The 22,282-nt window shown below is 33.7% G+C and overlaps 4 protein-coding genes across 4 annotated transcripts; 2 read left to right on the plus strand and 2 right to left on the minus strand.

The window, feature by feature from the left end:
* Nucleotides 1–4,592: 4,592 nt before the first annotated feature.
* On the minus strand, nucleotides 4,593–7,405 carry LOC105649886 (Signal recognition particle, SRP9/SRP14 subunit). Its single transcript, XM_012236703.4, has 4 exons — nucleotides 7,168–7,405; nucleotides 6,780–6,848; nucleotides 4,939–5,032; nucleotides 4,593–4,840 (listed from the first exon to the last, which is right to left on the minus strand). The coding sequence occupies exons 1-4, from the start codon at nucleotides 7,237–7,239 to the stop codon at nucleotides 4,764–4,766; spliced, it is 312 nt and encodes a 103-aa protein (XP_012092093.1). The 5' UTR covers nucleotides 7,240–7,405; the 3' UTR covers nucleotides 4,593–4,763.
* A 168-nt stretch (nucleotides 7,406–7,573) lies between these two features.
* LOC105649887 (GABA transporter 1) lies at nucleotides 7,574–9,936 on the plus strand. The gene is made up of 7 exons (XM_012236704.4): nucleotides 7,574–7,987; nucleotides 8,099–8,221; nucleotides 8,392–8,486; nucleotides 8,594–8,780; nucleotides 8,901–9,031; nucleotides 9,137–9,352; nucleotides 9,460–9,936. Exons 1-7 carry the CDS (start codon nucleotides 7,768–7,770, stop codon nucleotides 9,850–9,852), a joined length of 1,365 nt encoding a protein of 454 aa, XP_012092094.1. The 5' UTR covers nucleotides 7,574–7,767; the 3' UTR covers nucleotides 9,853–9,936.
* A 1,936-nt stretch (nucleotides 9,937–11,872) lies between these two features.
* On the plus strand, nucleotides 11,873–12,836 carry LOC105649888 (PRA1 family protein F2). Its single transcript, XM_012236705.4, has one exon. It carries the CDS (start codon nucleotides 11,977–11,979, stop codon nucleotides 12,565–12,567), a length of 591 nt encoding a protein of 196 aa, XP_012092095.1. The 5' UTR covers nucleotides 11,873–11,976; the 3' UTR covers nucleotides 12,568–12,836.
* A 1,769-nt stretch (nucleotides 12,837–14,605) lies between these two features.
* LOC105649889 (E3 ubiquitin protein ligase DRIP2) lies at nucleotides 14,606–20,835 on the minus strand. Its single transcript, XM_012236706.4, has 8 exons — nucleotides 20,659–20,835; nucleotides 20,263–20,506; nucleotides 19,470–19,569; nucleotides 17,598–17,928; nucleotides 16,987–17,432; nucleotides 16,778–16,828; nucleotides 15,257–15,329; nucleotides 14,606–15,084 (listed from the first exon to the last, which is right to left on the minus strand). The coding sequence occupies exons 2-8, from the start codon at nucleotides 20,375–20,377 to the stop codon at nucleotides 14,905–14,907; spliced, it is 1,296 nt and encodes a 431-aa protein (XP_012092096.1). The 5' UTR covers nucleotides 20,378–20,506; nucleotides 20,659–20,835; the 3' UTR covers nucleotides 14,606–14,904.
* Nucleotides 20,836–22,282: the final 1,447 nt, after the last annotated feature.

The raw sequence follows: 22,282 nt of genomic DNA on the forward strand, positions 1-22,282 counted from the left end.
TAAAAAAAAAAAAAAAGAAAAAAAAGTCAATGTCCTTGGTTGTTAAGAAAGTAGAAAATTGAGTGGAAATAGCAAAGACTAACAAAATAAAAACAAACCGAAAAACAACAAATAATATCAAATGAAAAGAAAAGCAAAAGACTTCCGTTCCTTTCCTTCCTTGCGTGTGACTTTGTTTAAACCAAACAACAGCGAATTGCTTGTTTTTACTTCAGCTTTTCAATTCAACCATTTCTCTTTGCGATTGCAGCCTTATCAAAATGTCCGCCCACACTACACTCCTGTGGGGTCCATTCTCAAACTAGCCGTTGTGAATATCACTCGTACTTATTGTATTTCTTTCACCCACTCCGATTCCGCCACGTGTTCTCCTCGTTCCTCATATTCTGACACGTACCGCCCAACTACCACACACAAAAGGGGTAGGCTTACCCTTTTGACTGCGAAAGCGAAACTCTGCGACCTGCTATCCTGCGCCGGGGGAACACGGATTGGAGGGTCGCTGTCTGACATGGCGTGGGACCCCCTCCTTGAGGCCCCACCACCGTTGACTTAAACCTTTGTTTTTCTGTATTATATGTGAGTTGTTGGAGTAACTGTAGCGCAGTAATGCCACTTCTAATTAATGTTTTGTAGATTAAGGAATAATTAGTTATTTAAACCTGCAACTACACTGCGGCTAACCTAACTAAATTCTTCTTCTTCTTAAGTCGGTCCCTTTCATATCACAGATATAAATCATACATTTTATTATGCTAATGGCCAAAATATATAAATAAAATATTTATTTTTGCTAAATAAATAATTTAATGAACAACTTTTTTTTATTTTATTGACTGAAATTGTAGTTTAAATTAAATTAAATTACAAGACTTCTTATAAAGATTTGAGTTCTAATATCATATGATTCGCATTTTAACTTGCAGATACTATTTAAGAAAGTTTCATACTGTCGAATCATTTTCCTAAAAAGTTTTCACCTGAAGGTTATTTTTGGAAAATGAAAATTGGAATGATGAGGGACAGGAAAGATGAAAGTGAGTGAGGGTAATTAATGAAGATGGTTTTGCTTTTGGACAGAATTAATGTCCTAATTAATTGCAATAATGGGACTGCCCTCAATGGATAATTCACTCGCGCACGCTATCACTAATTACAATTATTGTGTCTTAATTAAACTTCTTTTCCTTCTTAATTTTTTTTTCAAAAAAGGAAAACAATTAAATGGCTTATTAATAATAATAATAATTTATTATATGATAGACACATATATGCATGATTAACCCTCAAACAATGAATTATTCTTGCAAGTCCAAATTCTAAGTTCCACTTGCAAATTTTTAAATTCAAAAAATGTCATAATTGTCAATGCGTGGTTGACTTCTTGTTTCACAATTACATTAATGAATTAATGTTAATTTTATATATTATTTTAAAATTCCTTCTTCCCAACAATTATTTAATTTATTATTAGCATTAAGTTTTATTTTATTTTAAAAATAAAACCGGTCCAATACTTATCGGGTATGAGTATTAGAAAACCGGTCTCATGATGATCCATCCAGGTTAGAAGTCCATAATTGCGGAAGCCATGGGCATCACATACGTACTGTAAAAGCTAGGTAGGAGTAGGACCCAGGGAGAAGACAAGTAACGTAAGAAAGGTCAATGTATATAATCCTTTTCTATCGGAATTAGGGTATAAAATTTTCAAAATTGATGAATTGAATATTTATTGAAACGTTTTTAACTTGTGACAGAGAAGCTAACTGGTTTTCTTCCAGAACGTGCAAACAAAATTACATGTCCAAAAATGACTGCATGCAACTCAAATCAATTAAATTATTACACGCCTCCTTGGAATCTTCTAAACAACTTTTCATTTTTTATTCCCCTTATGGAGTTTTGGACACTTCCAAACTCCATACCTCAAATTTTCTTTCATGTTTATTATTATTTTCTTCTATAAATATTGGCAACAATTATCTTAAAATTAAAAAAAAAAATTGTATTTTACTTCTAATTGTTTTCTATTCGTTTATATATTATATAATTCAAGGCAATTATATGAATATATAGGAAATTTCTCCACGAATCTTCTTTTTCTACGAACTACGTAGAAAATTAATTTTGAGTCTTCAAGTATACGACACACTGAAAGCCAAGGTGTCCCAGATTCATACTACATCGGTTTCATTATGGCATTAACATTTACATAAAGGAAAAAAAAAAAAAGAAAAAATGAAAAAAAGAACGAAAGATGGAGAAAGAATCAAAGCATATAATCATAATGCGCAATGAAAGTGGCAAAAGTATTATCATTATTTACAAAAGCAGAATTATTCATTTAGGATCTTAAAATTTTAATTTAATTTAATTTAATTTTTCACTTTCCAGCATTAGAAAAATAGGAACCCATGTAAAAATTTTGGACATAAGAAGTGAAAGGCATAAACTTTATGCCAAAAAGCAAAGCAGCTTGTACTAAAAGAAAAAAAAAAAAAAAAAAACTTTTATTACATGGCTTGCACGTAAGTTATTATAGACCTTTAGAATGATTTTTGCCTTTCTTGGAGCCTCTTAATGCAGTATTTGATATTTTTTTCAACTCTCTCCTAATGCTTTAGTACTTACTAGATAGGTTAGCATCAAACATGTTCTTCTTTCTCTTCAATGTGGTGCTTGTTCTAACCAAGCAATAAGTCATAGTCATAAATCTTTTTTTTTTTTTTTTTTTTTAATTTGAAAAGGGAAATTGAGGGATGACATGAAATACACTCATTATTCACTATTTTTATCTTTTTTACTATTATTATTTTTTTCTTTTCTTTTTTGCTATATTTACATTATGGTTGTCGGAATCCCAAGAGGCTCTTTTTGTTTCTGTCTTTTGAACCATTCCGCATCAAAGAAAAAACAGAAACAACTAAGCTATAGCTAGTCTCATTATAAATGGTAAAATAGGAGATGGGTAGTGTTTGATAATTGCTTTGAATGATCATTGATGTCATTTTATGATCCTACTTTTTGAACAAAATGCATATATATACTCTGTTAGTAACAGAAACAGTTCAGTTTGTCGTGGTTTTATACCAAGTAAAGGCCAAAGCTTTTGTGTGTGGATCTGTGACTGTGATCTGTCCATTTAAAATGAAGAATATCTTCCAAAGAGCTTTTAATTTCATTTTCTCAGTAAAGAGGTAGAATTTCATGTCATGTTCACATGGTTTACACACTTTATTATCTTTATAGTGGGCTAAAGCCTAAAGCAAAATAAAAGCAGTAAAGAGCTGCATTGGGATCTGAAGAGGAGGAATAATGTACGGCAATTATTGCAGCCCCAACCCAAGGAATGTTGTTCTTTACATTTTTGCCCAATTTATTTGGAAATTCAATCCTTTGATTCTTTGTTGTTTTTACTTTTTAATCACCAAGTTTTTTGGTGTCCATGTTTTTAATCAGTAATTTGGATGATTGATGAATAATAAGGGTTCATGTTTTGGAGTCCTAACCTCTAGACTAGACAGTGAGCATTATCATATAAAGAAGAGTTGCAGCTCTTCAAAGGTATACATGTCCATGTTATCCAGATCATTCATGCACTAAGAAGGTTGCTCCTATGGTGAATCGAGTTCTATCACCGTTAAACTAATCAAATACTCCCTCTGTTCTAAAATATAAATTTTTTTTTTGGCGAATATTTTATCTCAAAATATAAGTCTTTTTGAATATTTTAAGAACTAATAAATGATGGTTTGAAATTTGTTACAATTTATGAGAATTAATTATTTTTTTTATCCTCCTAAAAAATCTTAAACGACTTATATTTTAGGATAAAAAAAATAATTGCTTAGTAGATCGACTTAGATCTAATGTCTCACATCCTGTAAATGCTTGAGCTTCTAATTTGCAACGCCATTGCTTCTGTAGAATAACAGATTATTTGCACAATCGGTCCTTGGACAGTTGGACATTGATTATATTTGATCATACCCAACACCTAAGGTTAGCGTATAGGAAGCTTACTCCTTGAATTCGGCTGAGCATATTTCAGTTAAACCAAAATAACCAACAAAACCAAGCCGGCTCCGTTAGGCTCAGTTCAGTTTCCGTTTTCATAGGAAAACCAATATTAATTTATTTCAGTTCGGCTCTGTTTCCGTCGAGCAGGAAAATAAATCCAAACCTGTTCCAAAATAGTTAAAACCAAACTATTAATTATAAATCCAAACCTGTTCAAAAATAGTTAAAACCAAACTATTAATTTATTTCAGTTCGGTTCTATTTTCGTTGAGCAGGAAAATAAATCCAAACCTGTTCAAAAATAGTTAAAACCAAACTGACAGACCAAATTGAGCTGGTTCAGTTTCTTTCTGTACATGTTTGGTTCAGTTTTCATCTTTAAAAATTTCACTCTAATCGGTTTGCATTGGTTCGGCTTGATTTGAAGCAAAAGAACCAAATGCTCACCTTACGCCTAACTTGAATCACACTGCAATCACGCTAATGATGAACAGTAAAAGAAAAGATAATGCACCATGATGAACCAAAAAAGAAGAGGTAATGTTAGATAAAATCATGGCAAGGTAACGGAAAAAGAAGGGGGAAATCCCATCATTTTGTTAAAGGAATCCCTAAAAAATGGCATTTATATGTTAATCCATCTCATGGAATCTTAATATGATTCAAAAAATTCATTTAATTCATCCACGAGTCATGCAACACAGAAGTCCAAAATCCACTTGGGTTAGCCGCCAACAAAGTTATTGTTTCCTTCCCCTTCCTTTCTTCCCTGGCTGCGATTCTGTCTGTTCTTTTCCTGTAACTTCTGAAATATCAGCTGCATCATGAGAAAATAATTTCTTTAAACATCCCCAGCAAAGCTTCATTTCAACTATATTAAATACAAATAGCAATCCTTTTAAAATTTGACCGTACCATCTGGGCCCCGAGACATCAGAGTGAAGAAAATGTTATTTAGCTTCTCCATCTTCCTAGCATCCTGTGCCTGGTCTGTCTTGAACTTGAGACACTGAGAAAAACCAAAAAAAATCCATAGCACATGAGTAAAGACACAGACTGAAGAGAATAAAGAAACTCAGGTGCTAGGCATGCTATGGAAATTGAACTCCAAAAGCGATACATGATCTTTTTGTTTCCCTAACCTTAGAGAGGGCCAAACTAGTAACCACATGTAAGAGAATCCAAGGATTTCAAGAGTACCAAACTAGTAAATAAATGCACGCATACAAGGGGCATTATTCTGCTTCTCTCCCTTCATCCCCATGGCCCTCTCCTCCTTGCAAGGTATAACAGGGAAGCACAATGCACGTACTGGGAAACAAACAATGTTGTCAATGGAAGAGAAGTTTGCCCTTCAGCAACATCATTGCACTGAAATTAAATCTCGTAGTTTGTGATTAACTAACCACTATATCTACAGCATGCTTTTTTCAGAAATGATTTATCTGTTGGACTTCCTCACAGGAATGCGTATCACAAACAAAATCCATGATACAGAACTTAAAATCTGATCAAAATTCCTCTTACATGTCAGTTTATCACTATCACCGCCAATTTCATCAGGAATCAAGACCATCACCAGCAATCATACCACAACTCTTATGTAAACTACCATTACTTTATCATCCCAATCACTATCAACACCATTACAGCAACAGTTATCACTATTTGCCACCACCAACACTGCCACCACAAGTCCACAGATATCCAAAATCATCATGATCACTGTAATAAAGAATATGGAGTAGGTTCATGATAAACCAACCCCCACCCCCATGCACCCAATAGGAATTGGACAATACAGATATCCAATAGAGAGGGGTAAGTTTCCGTATCTAATATCAATTTTCATCAAACATCCCCAAATTTCTCAATTTTAGATTTGCACAATGCTATTCTTTATGGTTAGACTAATAAAGAGAATCTGTCACAGTCAGCGCCAGACAGTTATAGTGATCCACAAAACCAGTAAAGCATCCATGAAACTTAACAATCTCAAGACTGTGTAGATAACTTCTAAGGAAAAATAAATCTACTGATCCAAAAGGAAACTTAGAAACCAAACGACCTATTACACGGATTGCAAATCAAGGTAGCAACAAGCCAATAACTAGCAATCCAATTTAGTGATGGAGGAACATAAGAATGTTCAGTCATGAAAATTCCTCTCACTAATCTCTAAAACACTGCCAAAAAGAAGATTCAGCCCTCATCCATGCAAATGTATTCTACTTCTACATGTATCTAAAGAATTAGGTTTCTCCCTTACAAATGCTCCCTGAGTTTGTTAATAAGAACCTCATTTGCAGAAAGTTTTTATAGAGTCAAATGTACTGAATTTCCCGCCTAGAATGTCTTCTTTCCTCCCTAAAAAAGCAGTGGTACAATAAACTTGTGGTATATGCATATTATTGTTATGGAAATTGAGCATTTCTACAAATACAAACAAGGACCTCAATATTTGATGAAATTTAGTCAAGTCAAAAAAATGGTTGTTGGGGGGGGGGGGGCTTTTGCAATTTGGCCAGCCAGGCATCTTAATATTGCACCATGATATGTGAATTTATACAATTTTCAAACAATTTGAAATCCCAGAAAACATTTCATCTGAACATTGCTAAAACTAATCCTCGAATCCGCAGAAGTCATCAGTCGGCCATTAATTATTCAAAGTTAATTAGCTAAATTTATAATCCAAGCATAGTTTAAACAACACATTTATTCAAACAGAAAGGTGCGCATACCTAAAAGCATACCTCTTTGTTATCAGTGACCTTGAGTACCAATTTTCCATCACAGTGTCGATACTTCATGACATACCGTGTCTAATCTCCCGATTTGATACCACAATATAAAATACAGCAAATACCAAAAAAAAAAAAAAACACTAATAGAATTAGCAACAAAAAAGATAAAACGAAACAGAAAAAGAAACTAAAAATAAAAATAATCAGATCTTAGGGTTCACATTGACTGGAACCTATATAAGCCAAAGCGTCAGACTCCATCGTGCTAGGATACGTTTTCAATATTTCGGAATCACACAACAAAAACTTCAATACAGTTCACTTAGTTTCCCTTAATTTTCAAGAAAGCCAAACAGTAGCTAAGTAAAATTTAGGAAGAAAGTAGAAAGAAACATACAGAATCAGGGTCCGCACGGAACAACTGCACCGATCGCTCAACGAACTCGTCCCACGAAGTTATGTAAACCATTTTAGTAACAAATAAAAGATAGATCGAAACAGATAAGAGTATAATTGGGAATTTCAGGAATCTGATGGACCGTCGATTCACTCTACACTGCAAACACGTAAGGTTTTAGCCTTCTACGGCCGTCGTGCTCCGTAACGGAAGCAAGAGAGAAAAACAATAAGAATGGTGAGTTTTCTGCTTGCCAATGGAAATTCGTCGTAAGCATGGACAGTGGGACCTATTTCCCAAAACGACGCAGTATCTGCAAGTGAAACAAACAAAACAAACACTTTGACCGTTTGTTAAAACGGTGCTGTTCAGCAGCAAGTAAAACGCATCGTTTGACATTTGTGTACAAGATTTTCAATGAAACTGAATGATTTCGCCATTTCGGTCAAACAAGCGTCAAAAGTCAAACTGTTGATCCTTCTTGCTCAAGAAAGTTAGAGAAATCAACCAATTTTATCATCAAAAGCACTCCTTTCTGGTACCACTACTGAAAGCAGCACAGCACCGGAAGAGCTGGAGAAGACGAAGAATCTGACAACAATGATTAGCACAAAAGAGGCAGAGAAAGATAAGAGGCAGGAATTTCGGGACGATGAAAAAGACCAAGCAACAGTAATAACAACAGCAGATTCAGCAGTAGAAGTACATGAAGGCAAAGGAACATGGAAGCACGCAGCTTTTCACGTTGCAACAACCATCGCTACACCTGCTGCTTATGCTCCTTTACCTTTTGCTCTTGCTTCTCTCGGTTGGCCTCTCGGTAAATAACTCTTTTAAATGAAAATTTGTTTGGTTTTTGGTTTGAAAATTTATATGAAATTAAATTTATATGCTCCTTTACCAATTTTGTTGATGCTTGTTTGGAACTCAGGTGTTAGTAGTTTAGTGGGTGCAACATTGGCCACATGGTATTCGAGTTTATTGATTGCGTCTTTGTGGAGATGGAATGGAAAGAAGCAGATTACTTACAGGCATCTTGCAAAGAGCATCTTTGGTTAGAATTTATTTATTGTAAATTATTTGCTTTCTTCAGAATTGGGCAAATGAAGTGTTTTTTTTTAGTAATTTGCTTGATTTAGTAAAGATACATGAATTTAATTTGCAAAATGAAAATGGGATGTTTGATTTTATTCTCTTGACTTTTTTTATTTTTGATTATTGAAGGATTCTGGGGTTATTGGTCCATTGCATTTTTTCAGCAGGTGGCTTCTTTGGGCAATAACATTGCCATTCAAATTGCTGCTGGGAGCAGTCTTAAGGTCGGTTGAGATAACCACATTACAGTTCAGTTACAGAAACAGTTGTTTTGCACAATTTTTTCTTTCTTTTCTTTTATAACCCTTTCACATTTTCCATCTTTCTGTAGGCAGTTTACAAGTACTATCACGAAGATGGTGGACTAACCTTGCAGCATTTTATTATTTTCTTTGGAGCTTTTGAACTTTTCCTTTCTCAGCTTCCTGATATCCACTCGTTGAGATGGGTCAATGCCTTATGCACTTTCAGCACAATTGGCTTTGCTGGAACTACGATTGGGGTGACATTATACAATGGTATCTCTTGAAAGTATTTCATATTTGCTTGTTTATTCTTTGCAATTCAATTTGCCTTGCTCAAACTCATAATGCATCTGGGCATCTGGCCATATTTTCATGCTTTTCGTGTCTTTATAGGTAGAAAGATCAATAGAAATTCCGTAAATTACAGTTTGCAAGGAAGCTCCTCTCTCAAAACATTTAAAGCTTTCAATGCTTTGGGGGCAATTGCCTTTTCATTCGGTGATGCAATGCTTCCAGAAATACAAGTACTTTACATTGTTATATTTTTCTTAATTCCTCATTTGCTACATATCAATTCTTTTTGGAACTTATAAATTTTTACTATCATTTTCTGATGATTTTCTTACCAGCATACGTTGAGAAAGCCTGCAAAAAAGAACATGTATAAAGGTGTATCAGCGGCATATGGAATTATTATCTTGACTTACTGGCAACTAGCATTCTCTGGATATTGGGCATTTGGATCAGAAGTCCAGCCTTATATTGTGGCGTCTCTCACCATCCCAGAATGGACAATCGTTATGGCAAATCTCTTTGCTGTTATTCAAATATCAGGATGCTATCAGGTAACCTTTGTAAATTTGTTATGAAATGCTATCAGGAAGCAGAAAAGTTTAGAGGCGATAATTTCCTGTTGCATAGACATTCTAATAAACTCAATGTGTTCATTTAGATATATTGCAGGCCAACATATGCCTATTTCGAGGAAAAGAAGCTATGGAGAAATTCTAATTGCATCCCCTTCAAATACCGTCTAATTCGTCTAGTTTTTACCTCCATTTACATTTTTCTCATCACTCTCATTGCTGCAGCAATGCCTTTTTTTGGTGATTTTGTGTCAATATGTGGTGCCATAGGATTCACTCCTCTGGATTTTGTCTTCCCTGCAATAGCACATCTGAAATCTGGAAAAATGCCCCAAAAGACTAAATTCCGTGCTTTAATGCAACTTGTTAATTTTGCAATAGCTACCTGGTTCTCAATTGTGGCATTTTTGGGTTGCATTGGTGCTGTTAGGTTTATTGTTGAAGATATCAGGACATATAAGTTTTTTCATGACATGTAAGAAATCCATATTGTTGTGATCAAATTTCTATATTTTCATTTTTGTACTAAATTAATTGTTGTAATAGAGTCTCAAAACTTACCATGTGCTGTTTATCCACGAGAAGACTTACCTACACTCAGTATATGAGCTCACTTGTACACAAACTAATTGAAAAAGCAAAAGAACAAGTAATGTATTTTGAATTGAGACCGAGTTCTTACAAATCAGGTTTAAAGCTTCTTTTTTATTCATTTATATATTCCCTAATATATTCTTAAATCTATTTTAATTTATTCTTGCAATCCAATTTACAGTTTCCCATAGAAAATTAATAAAGATAGAATTTTATTTTTACTGAGGATTTCTACACTTCTAACCATCTTATCAGCTTATTTATTTATCTCGTAACAATATTGTATGCATTTTAGAAATAAGATATTTTTTGATTAAAAAATAATAAATTTACAGGCAAATTAGAACTCCTTAAAATAAAAATCAATTCATGATCAATGATTCTCAGTTCGAAAAGTGTGTTTACAGTTCAATTTCAATTTTTTTTTTTTTAAATTGGAATCATCAGTTTGGAACTGGAAAAAAAATATATAGGTTTTTAACGGTAGGAGTAACTAACAACCCATTTATGCTGCACCGAACACAAAAAGTGATTGACCAACTGTCAAATGACTGTTGCCTCTCTCAATATTTTTCTAATATATAAAATTATATAATATTTAAGGTTTAGTTTTTTTTATTTTTAAATAAAATAAAAAGGTACTTTTACAATTTATAACAATAAATAAAAATAAAAAATAATAAAAAAAAGGATTTAGGAAAGAAACGAGATTTATCTGTGGAAGGTAGCCACGATATGCTGAAATCACTGGACGGTGGAAAGAAAGCCGGTCTAGTTGAGTTGAGGGGTATTTTTGCAATCAAAAATTTATATTTTAACTATAAATAACTTCAAAATATTCCTTTATTTTCGCAATTTACAACAAAATTTACTCAGTTCTTTCAATTTCAACTATATACTTTCAAAATCTTTCATTTTTTTCACAATCCACTCCAAAAATGGTTTACTCCGCTCAGTCTCGTTTGTTTATTCCATAAACCCAATCAATCTCTACCATCAATTTCAATTTTTTCTCTAAAATAATATTATAAAAATAGCAAAATATCAAACACTACACAAAACCAACATTTTAATAAAGTTTTTTTTTTTTTAAATTGTTTAGAAATAGGAACCAAATCAAATAATCATCCACGAGCAGTTCAATTTCAATTTTATTTTTTTTTAAATTAAGACCGGCAATTTCAAAACCCTTGTTATTATTCAATAAGTCACGTAACTTGTGGAATGGGAAATTGCTCTACAATTATAAAATAACATAATACCACTTATTAATCATTTCGCAGTATGCTTTAATACCATTTCATAATTATCTAGCTAAACTATTAATTAACATTCAAAAATGTCAAACAACTATTGATTTTAGATTTTTTTTTTCTATATCCCGATAACTATTCATACTTAAATGATATTTTTTTTTAGCTGATACTTAAATGATATTTGAACTATTCCACCCGTATTAAAAAACTGTTATTACTTTTTTTTTTTAAAGAGAAAAAATAATATCATTAACTCAATTAGCATTACCAAAATAATAAGGGAGGTTATTTCAAATTTGAAAAGGAGCATAGCGAATGAATGCTCTAGCTAAAACGTGAGCATCTATATTTACCTATCTGCTAATCCACTTTACTTTAATATCAATCCTAGAATCTTAAATACTTTTACAATTCAAAACAATTAGAATTGTCTAAAGAAAAAGAAATCAAACCAAATTCAGAATTGTCTAAAGAAAAAGAATTGAGAGAATTGTCTAAAAATTGTTATTACTTATTAATAAAAATATATCCTCTTGAAATTAAATTTTTAAAATGATAACTTCAATTTCATAAAAAAATAAAAGTAATTATTAAAATATTTCATACTCCCTATAGTACTTCTGCCCCAAACAAATAAATATCCAAATACGAAAACAAAAGCAAAGCATTCAAAATTAGAAAACACGGGAAAAGAGACTCTGTTCTCTCTTCACAAAACAACTACAAGCTCTGAGCTTTAATTTCCTCTGTCTAATGTCTGCGCCTTCTCGCTCTCCCTTCGGTTCTCCATCTTCATCCACAATCCCCACAACCTTTAACTCACGCGCTACTGTCACTACCGCTACCACTTCCTTCGCCACGCGCCGCCCATGGCGCGAGCTAATCGAATTCTCTTCTTTCACGCGCCCTTACTCCTTCGGCGAAGCCACTGCACGCACAAAGCGAAACCTTTTCTACTTTCGGGTGAATTACACGATGATTATTCTCTTCATTCTCTTTATCAGCCTTCTATGGCATCCATTATCAATGATTGTTTTCTTAATTGTATTTGTCGCCTGGTTTTTCCTCTACTTCTTTCGCGACCAGCCGATTGTTATCTTCCATCGCACGATTGATGATCGCGTGGTGCTGGGCGTTCTTGCAGTAATTACTATTGTGGCTTTGGCTTTTACGCACGTGTGGTTGAATGTGTTGATTTCGATCTTAGTTGGGCTTGCAATTGTGGTTCTACACGCTGCAATTAGGGGAACTGAGGATCTGTACTTGGACGAGCAAGATATGGGAGATGGAGGATTATCATCTTTTGTGGGGAGTCCTAGGAGAACTGGGTACACTCGAGTTTAATGTTTTAGCTTTGAATTGAATTGGATTTGTTCTTTTCGAGTTTAATGGTGGAAAGGAGCACCGATTTTATTTGCTTAGATGATTAATCTTGAATTAATATCCCTTTTTGTTAGTCTTATTGTTTTTATTTTTCTCTAGTATATAGGTTTGTAAAAATTTTCTATGTCTATTCGTTCCATAGGTTTTTTAGGAATTTGGGTTCATTTATAGCCAGTTACTGGATAAGGTTTTGCATGTTATTAATGAAAAGTAGTAATATTTATGTTGCAGATGAATGATTTGTTTGAATTTAAAATTCAAGTGTTAGTTTCTTCAATTCTCCTTTACGTGTTTATCAGTTTTTGTTTATTCTATGTTAAGATTTTGAGCTACGGCTTTTCATCTGGTTGGCCCAACTTGTTAATTTTCTATCTTTGCAGTATAGTTTACCTAAATAAAAGTTAGTGCTGTTCTTCCAAAATTTATAGGTACCATATTTTTAACCTTTGTTTGGTAACCTTAATGGAATGTAATACAGTCGATTGCATTTTTATGGTAAACATTAGAGTAAAAGTACACTTTGATTATATTACATTAGAACTGAACAAATGGAGTTATGTAGTTGTTATCACAAATTCACAATTTACAAATATCAGGCTGTAATAACAGGGTAAAGATCCTTGAGCTTGTAATTCAAGGTAAACCCTTTGTATTTTTTTTTTTTTTTGGTTGACAGTTCTATTTAAGAGCAGAGTTGGATAATGGTCTCTTCGTAATTTATTCCCTTTCTTTTTCCTACTTTTTCTGGTCTTCTATAATTATCAGACTTCACAGTGGTCCCTTGCACGTATGCTAACAGGTGTATGAAGCATGACTCTTCTTCTCCAATGTGTTACATTGTACCGCCCCTAAAAAATCTGCAATGAGAGTGTTGAGGTTGAATGGTTGGTGTAATGCTTTTGCCCATGTGAGAAAAGAAGTCTTTAAAGTGAGAGAAACTGGTATAGGAAAAAAGTAGAAGAGGAGCATTATTGCTTTGCCTGGCTATGCAAGGGACAGAGCTTTGCCTTTTTGTAGAGAGACCTTAGCAAACTGGTCTTCTATATAGGCCTCCTTTTCACATTAGGTTTACTGGAGTAGTTTTTGATTCCTGGTTTGTGTCTGGATAAGGGGATTTTTCTAGTTCTAGATTGGTTAAAGTTTTCCTGTTGGCGTTGCATAAGACCTCACCAAGTTTTGCTGCTGCTGATGGTCATATGTGATCATGAAAAATACCATTACTGTAATTTCTGTTTGCTCGTTATGCTTATTTTCTTTTTCTTTTTTTTTTTTTTTTTTTTTTTTTTTTTTTTTTTTTTGTGGTAAATGCTGTGTATTTCTTGTGCATCTTCTCTTTTTTCTGTTTGAAATTTTTCTGCAAATCTTCGATTGGCTACTGTTTAGGATTTTACGGGTTGTTTGCAGTTTTATCATTCAGACCGATGAGGTTACAGATGGAATTTAATATTGAAATGTCAATATAAATTTATAACGAGAATATTTATAAAAAGATGTGAAGTTGAATTATGATAGCTTGCTACCGATTGTGAAGTTCTGAATTATGGTACTCAATCAATGGTATCAGGCCTCAATTTTGTTCATTTTAGTGGTAATCTGGCTTATATTCTTGCTTGTTTTTGATGTTTGAGTCGCTATTGGGAAAAGCTTTATGATGAATATGCTATCGGCAAGAGGCTCTCATAAGTTTAATAAAAGTAAATTTGATATGATCTAGTTCCGTTTTTTTTTTTTCTTTTTTTTTTTTTTTTTTTGAGGTTTCGGAAGGACAATGTTTATTATCATACAAATCACAAAATTATTGAGTTGGTGGGAGCATATGCTTTCTCCTACTCACATTAGCATGGAACTCAATGTGAAGCCATGTGGGTCTCACGAGTGAGCTCCCATCCTAATGCGAGGAGGAGGAAGCACAATCCATGCTACCTAATAATTAATTTCTCTACTAATATGCTACAATTATAAATCATTTCATTTTGTCCAAATTTATGCTATAAATGAATTTCCAGCACAAAAAACACATCTTGTGTATAACATTCCGGCCGAGAGAACTGTGTTAGCACAATTCAAATGTTACTCTTATAAGATCGTTTATGTAATAATGTGATAAATCTCTACATTTCCGCACTTGCACAGTTGCAGCTCTAAACTGATTGCAATTGCCAATAAGCACAGCACAGCATGTCACACCTTCCATCTGAATTCCCGTGGCAGACTGCTACTGTCTGCAATGTGCTCATCACAGATGCTTGTAACATGCATTCCCAGTTACCTTCACAGAGCAATGTGGAAAAAGCATCGTTACTCAGGAGGCTCTGGGACCTTTCGAGCATAGGCCAGCACCATCACGAACTCCTTCGCTGAGGAACCGATGGATGCTGATACTCGTTCTGATGTTGTTGCTGTCTGTATCCATAGATCAACTAAATTGTACAACAATAATGTCGGGACCACTGGTTGCCCCATGCATTTGATCTCGACCTGGAGGAAAACCAATATAAAACTTGCAAGTGATGACTGGAAACACACGTTCCTTAACTGTACTATTGGGATAATACAAAGATTAAGACGATGATTGTCCAACAATTAAACAATGGTTCCTAATTGAGCTCAAAATGATATATGTAGAGATTTTTATTAAAGGTTCTCTCACCTCAGCTTCACTAGCAAGGTCAAGTTTCTTCATCAAGTACTTCTGGATAAAAGAAACAGGAAGGTTTCCATCCCTGCCATAGAATGAAAAAATGACATGAAACATCTACAAAAATGAGTTGAATACTTTCACGATATTCACTAGAAATTGTGTCTTCGCGTGTCAAATTAATGTACAAAAGAGCCACAAGCGTTACTGAAAACACATACCAACACTGGTAACAACTCAAAACCAAATTACCAGAAGCACAAAATTTCCAAACTGAATTTTGAGAAATTATTACTTGTCCTACAAGGCAAACATGTTAAATATCTAAATGGCCGACTTTGACATATAATTAGCTTAGAAGGCTCTTGTATTTTAAGGAGAGAGTCATTGGGCTTACAGATCCTCAGCAATTAAATAGTTTCAAGATATGCAATTAACTAGTCTACATCCCATTTAAGGAAGCTAAAACAAGGTAGAGATGATAGAATCACGAGGTTATTTGTGCCATTTTTAACTCAATAGTACAAAAATTGCATGGTTGAGAAAGATTCAGCTGTAATGCAAGGCTCTTGTATTTTAAGGAGAGGGTCATTGGGCTTACAGATCCTCAGCAATTAAATAGTTTCAAGATATGCAATTAACTAGTCTACATCCCATTTAAGGAAGCTAAAACAAGGTAGAGATGATAGAATCACGAATTTATTTGTGCCATTTTTAACTCAATAGTACAAAAATTGCATGGTTGAGAAAGATTCAGCTGTAATGCAACAGACCCGGGCCTTTTCAAAGCAGTTACTTGGTTTTATCCATTTGAATGTTCTCTTTGCATGTAATATGGATTCATACAGCCAGATGGATAGGTAATTTACAAGCTATCAAATTATCCATGCTCAACTGATAAAGATAACCTGCTTTATCAAAGCCTTACTTGGATAGGTAACGTACAAACCCCAGAACTACCAAAAAATCCTCCAGCTAGAAAAGTGAAGTTGGGTAACAGAGAAAGAATGACTTAAGAGTAATCAGATACATCAACAAAAGGCAAGGCTCGTACCTAATAAAGTTTAGTTAACAACCATCCACCATACCAAAATGCCTTTTCTCATTTATCTCCCTTGTATCTAAGACTTCACCTCACACTTAGTTCTGATCTAGACAAGTCTGCCTCATTCCCTAAGCAACGACTATCATTCTCATAAGTGGCTGACAAAACAATTACCTTACTGTTGCACTATTTTATTCCTTGCCTACTGCAAATTCATAGGCCTGATATCTCTTTTCCTGAACATACTAATCAACTAATATAGCACACTAACTATATTTCCAATTCATTGATACTAACTTAAGAAATTGGATCTCTATGGGAACATATTATTCAGCCTCTTTTCCTCAGCAATAAACCTAGATAACATTGAAATTTCAGCACAATCTTTACAGTCAAAAATCTGAATGACAATCTTAAAACTTTAAAAAATGAACTCATCTAGGAAATGCAAAGAACAGTAACAAGCAGTGAAGGCAAAAGGAACTCACTTTATTCTCAAGTAATTTGTAGGAATTTGTGGCAAAGGTGCATCTCCATCCCTGAGACAATTGTTATATATTAGCAGGACTATGACCAAAAGAAAACTTTAGCAAACGCATTTTAATTTAGCAAACTTTAGCAAACGCATTTCTAATACCCTAGCAAATTATTATTATTATTATTATTATTTAATTTAGAAGTTGTAAATGATTCTCACTGTTCATCAGAAGCTACTAGTGAAAACCAAACTGGACCAGCTCTTCCCTCATGCTTTGCACTGGCAGCATCCAGCACAGCTTGGGATGAGATTCCTGGATACTCAAAATTGGCTGCCTTTTTCCTGCGAATCCTACGCAACCTTTTGGGTCCTGCTGGCCCTGAAGGGTTATTATCATTATTATTCTTCTCATCCTCAACCTTTGATTTGTCTTTGTTTTCCCTAAATTTGGTTTTGCGGAGTTGCGGTTCATTGTCTGGATCATGAGTAGATTCTAATTTGGCATCAGAAACTTGTGAAGTAGACTTGAAAGACTTAGTCCTATTTGCAACTTCAACCAAACAATTTAATGGTTGCCAGAGATCCGATTTTCCGTCCCATGATTCAGCACCATTCTCTGCTTCATTATTGATAGTGGGTTGGCCAGCCTCAGCAGAAAAAGAATTCTGCAAAGTTAAATATGTGTGTGTGAAATATATTAGTAATACGAAGCATGAACAGAGCTAGCACTCAATTCAGTAAGTAGGAGGCACTCAGAAGCCCTAAGAATAAATTCACAAGCACTAAAGGGTTCAAATAATGATAATTTAAAACATTTTGACTTCTATTACCTTCCTCGTGTTCTGATTGAACTTATTCACAGTTTCAGGAGAACTTGAGTTCTCTAGATGGTCTTCCAAAGAATCTTGCTCCTTTTTAATGCGTTTCTCAATTGGGAAACTGGAACCTCGTAAAGCAGTAGCCTTTCTTGGAACAGGCTTCGTTCTTCTTCCAGTTGTACTTTGCGTTGACACTTTGGGGGTGCTGACTACCAATGACGAAAGTGATCTTTCCTTCCTTCTAATAGGCAATGTAACAGAGGGTGTGATTTCAGGTGCCTCTACCTTTCTTCTTTTGAAAGGGAAAATCTTGGACCTTACATCTTGCAAATTGTGGTCTGGCCTGATATGTTTATATATCAATAAAATGCCTCAATTCACAATCACATGTTGTTCCAAAATGTGCACATACCTATAATATAAATGATGGACGTGCATGCATGCTCAATGTGGCCATTCTTATTATACACCTTCCAACATCAAAAGAGAAACACTGGATTCTTAAGTGCATTCAAACAAGCATATCAGCCAGGTCAACATCAAGACCTCTCCTCCCCCAATTCACATACAAAAGGATGTATAAGTGCAACTCCCCGTAATACTCAAAATTACTGAACAATAACATTATTAACAATAACATTATTAATGCAGGCAAGCACTGGAATCTGAATTTTCTAATTCAAATTTACAATAGATCATTATGATTGTGCTCCTAGAAAAATTTCTTTCTTGCCTCGACCCAAAATCAAGCTCCTCATCATCAGGTCTTAAACATTTCAAGTTCAATTAGATGCATATTGCTCCGTCCAGATTATGTTCCTCTTATTGCAAACTTTTCCTTCCTTATCTTCAAAGATGCAACTTGTTGCTAGTACGTAGCAAACTATTCACTGAAGAGTTTATTGCATCAAACTAACAAACAAATAGATAATTGTGGAGTATCATAAACAAGACCCTAAAAATTTTACTATACAGCTTCACATCATCTCATGGCACTTCCTTGATGTAGCTGTCCACAAATAATGCCCATCTTTCTGCATCTCATTAAACTTAATAACCCAAATGACCATATGCCACCAGTTGCATCACCATTTTTCGCTCAGAACTATCATTTTCAAAATCCTCAAACCTGGAGTAACTAATTGCCCCATATGGAAGAGGAGGAAAGAGAGTTGGTGGGAAACTTCATTAAAATAAAACATATCTCCCACTCCAAGCTGAAAAAAAAAAAAAAAAAAAAAAAAAAAAAAAAAAAAAAGAAGAAGAAGAAGAAGAAGAAGAAGAAGAGAGAGAGAGAGAGAAAAGGAGCTGAACAGAAGATGTCCGCAGAAAGCTCAAGATTAACCATTAACCTCACTAAAAAAGTTACAGACTCTGGATCATTGGGAATTAAGCTGATTTTCTAGTATATTATTTCATAACTATTGCTAACTTTTGTGGTTACGATTCACATATTGCATTAGTAAAGGTTCTAATCATATGATTCCCCTAAAAATTTTTGGCAAATTTTGCTAACGTAAATTATCATTATTGTGATGGAACCTTCAGGCATCAGTAACCTTCATGCCTTTTCTATTTGAACTGAAACCTTCATACACATATAAGGTGGACATGGAAGTTGGACATAAATTCCATTATTCTTATAGCTTTAAACATCAAAGACAGAAAGACCAAAATGAAACATGGAATTTTACCCTCAATCCAAGTATATATATAAAAATCAATCATGTTTAATTAATTAAGCAAGCAATATAAAGGTAAAGTCGGGCAATTAATTTTTATACGTGGCATGCCTTATCAGATTAAAGCTATCACTTCTGCATGTCCCCAAACTCATATTACACATGGCAAGAGCAGAGTCAGCAGTAAGGATAAGAACCTAACCTTAATTTTTCCAGTGGAACACAACCCAGATCAATACTGCATATCGGACAATAATCTATTCCCTCATCTGATATCTTCTTGTATATGCACTTTCTGCAGACTGAATGAAATTTCAAGAAAAGAAAATCAAGAAAATCAGACATTTCCTATTAGCTGCATTAAAGAGAAGCTTCAGACAAACTTAATTTGTAAAATCCAAAAAAAAAAAAAAAAATTTAAAAGACTAAAGTACACGGAACTCTTCATCTAACCAAAATATAAAATTGGAGAAGATCATTGAAACTTTATGCACTTCAGACTTTCATAACTGTACCTAGCTAATAAGCATTGAGTTGCAACCCGAAACTGAAACTAAACAAAGTAGCAGCCACCTAGTTAATATCACATTCGAAAAAAAAAAAAAAAAACATAAAGCTAATAATATTATACTTTGTTAATTTCCTATAGCAGAACTATAGAATGTTGGCTCAGCTTATATATGAAACACGAAGAAAGCTTGTCTACTATGGTCTTCAAGAAAGAGGAGAAACCAAAGACGCTTGTCAGCTGGCGAAAGTACTAAATGCCCAAAGTCTTACAATACAATTACGAAACGGCCACGTCAAGCTAAAGACAAACAAAACGAAATCAGGATAAAGAAATTAACGCCTGAAACAAGGAAGCAACCGACCTAAAGATTATCAACAATGCAAAATATAAAAGAAATTGAAATCATGAAAAAAATTTAGTCATATAATATAGAAATTAAGAAATGAAATTTCTTGAAAGATAATGAATAGATAGAGAAACTAACACGTATGGAGACATTCAGATATGGTTGTAGCATCTCTTAGTAACTTATTGCAGAGAGGACATGTCATGCATGCTGCAATCGTTTCTCTGCTCACTTTCACCACCTGATTCGCCATCTCCTTGTCTCAAAAATCCCCTCTAATTCCTTTCTTTTCACCACGTATATTAATCTCACACTCAATAACTGCATGTTACCGTCAACAAAGAAAAACGCACAAGATTCACGTCCATGTCTTTGTATTTATCTGCATTAGACCCAGAAATAATATCACGAGAAGCAGAAAGAACGCAATAATGGTAACAACAGAAACCGCATAGACGTTTTTTTTTTTTTTTTTTTTTTTGATTTGTATAATCATACATAGGAAAAGAAATAGAAGAAGAAAACCAGAAAGACCTTTTTGATCTTTGTAGGCTTACAAAGAAGAGCTTGTGAGATTTGGGTAATGGAGATTTGTGGAGAAACGACGTGGGTTTTGATGGATTTGGAAAGAGAGAGCTTTTTGTATGATCTAAATCTAGAGAGAGAATCAGAAAGAGGGGGTCGTCGAAGAAAAGCATGAACCAAGAGTTCCTTTATTTATTTATTTTATTTTATTTTTTGGATTAATTAAATCCAATCTGTATTTTTTTAATTTTAGTAAGAAAAATCAAAAAACGCAAGTATGGACAAGTAGACTAGTGCAACAGAAGATTAATGGAAGTAGGATGTTAATGATAAAGTGCGCCGTGGGTGCGCAGGTTATGAATAGGCGCACTAGAGTACTAGAGTATGGGTTTCGTGTGAGCGACGGCGAGTTTTGCGAGGGTGTGTATTACAATGTGAAAGTGCACAGGTGCATGTTAGCAAGGCGTGCAACGTGGCATGTACTACACAATACGCTCCTGGGTTTATTCGAAATTTTGTATAATGTCCCAATCCTTATGTAACTAAATAGTAAATAGTAAAGGACCATACTTATTTCTGCTTTCAAGTTTCAAGATTCAAGAAAATGCTCAGAAATGGAAACCTAAACCAACATTTTTATCTGAACTCAGGAGATGTTCGAAATATTATAGTATATATATTCAGTGTAATTTTATGTTAGTATTTAGAAATTTAATTGTTATTTTGTATTTATATATATAAAATAATAAAATTGCATTTCAATTATGCATTTTGATTGTATTTATAATTCTGTTGATTTATTTCATGATTTACTAGATATTTGGCTGAGTAGTTGAAAATCAACATTTGATGTTTGGATTTTTCCATAATTGATTAAGTAATTAGAAGCGTGCTTCAAAATTTAATAGATAATGATTTTAAATTTGACAATCTCAACCAAACAAGCCCCCAATTTTAAATTAATAATACATAGTAGCAAGTAATCACATTTGATTTACCAAACTTCGTCTTAATTACTCAAATTAATTAGACCGGTTCATTTATATGAATAGTGAACTGCATCTTAATTATATTACAATAGTGAGAAATAATTATTTTCTATATTTTTAGTGAATTAAATTATTTATTTTAAAGTCAAGATAACTATGTTTTAACTTTGATTTTTTGTCCTTAATTTGAAGAAATCACATTGAAAAGAAAAAGGCTATGCTTTAACTTCGGTAGGATGTTGTTGTTTGTAAACTTAATGTGCACGACAGGCAGTTGAGCAAAAGCTACTTAACAAAAAGAAAAAGAAAAAAAAAAAATTTTTTTTCTGTCAATCAGGAAAAAAATAAGAAGAGATGGAAAATTAAATTAGTAGGGAAGAAATGTTATTCCATTCACACAGCAAAGCAATAATAATGTGAAAATTGGAAAACAGGGCAGCAGCATAAATATTAGGACTAACGAAAGTCAAAAAAGGATTAAAAAAAGAACACAGAAGTGACAACTCGGCTCTTTCAAAAATTTTAAATTATATCAGCTTAGCTTAGGAAGCATCTTAAATAAATTCTTAATATTTCCTTTAAAAAAATTCTGAAGTCCTCAATCTCAAACAAGACTGTGGACCCCCACTCCTATGAGAGTCTCA

Source organism: Jatropha curcas, chromosome 5, assembly GCF_041381405.1.
Source record: "Jatropha curcas cultivar XTBG-Jc1 chromosome 5, XTBG_Jcur_1.0, whole genome shotgun sequence".
NCBI lineage: Eukaryota > Viridiplantae > Streptophyta > Magnoliopsida > Malpighiales > Euphorbiaceae > Jatropha > Jatropha curcas.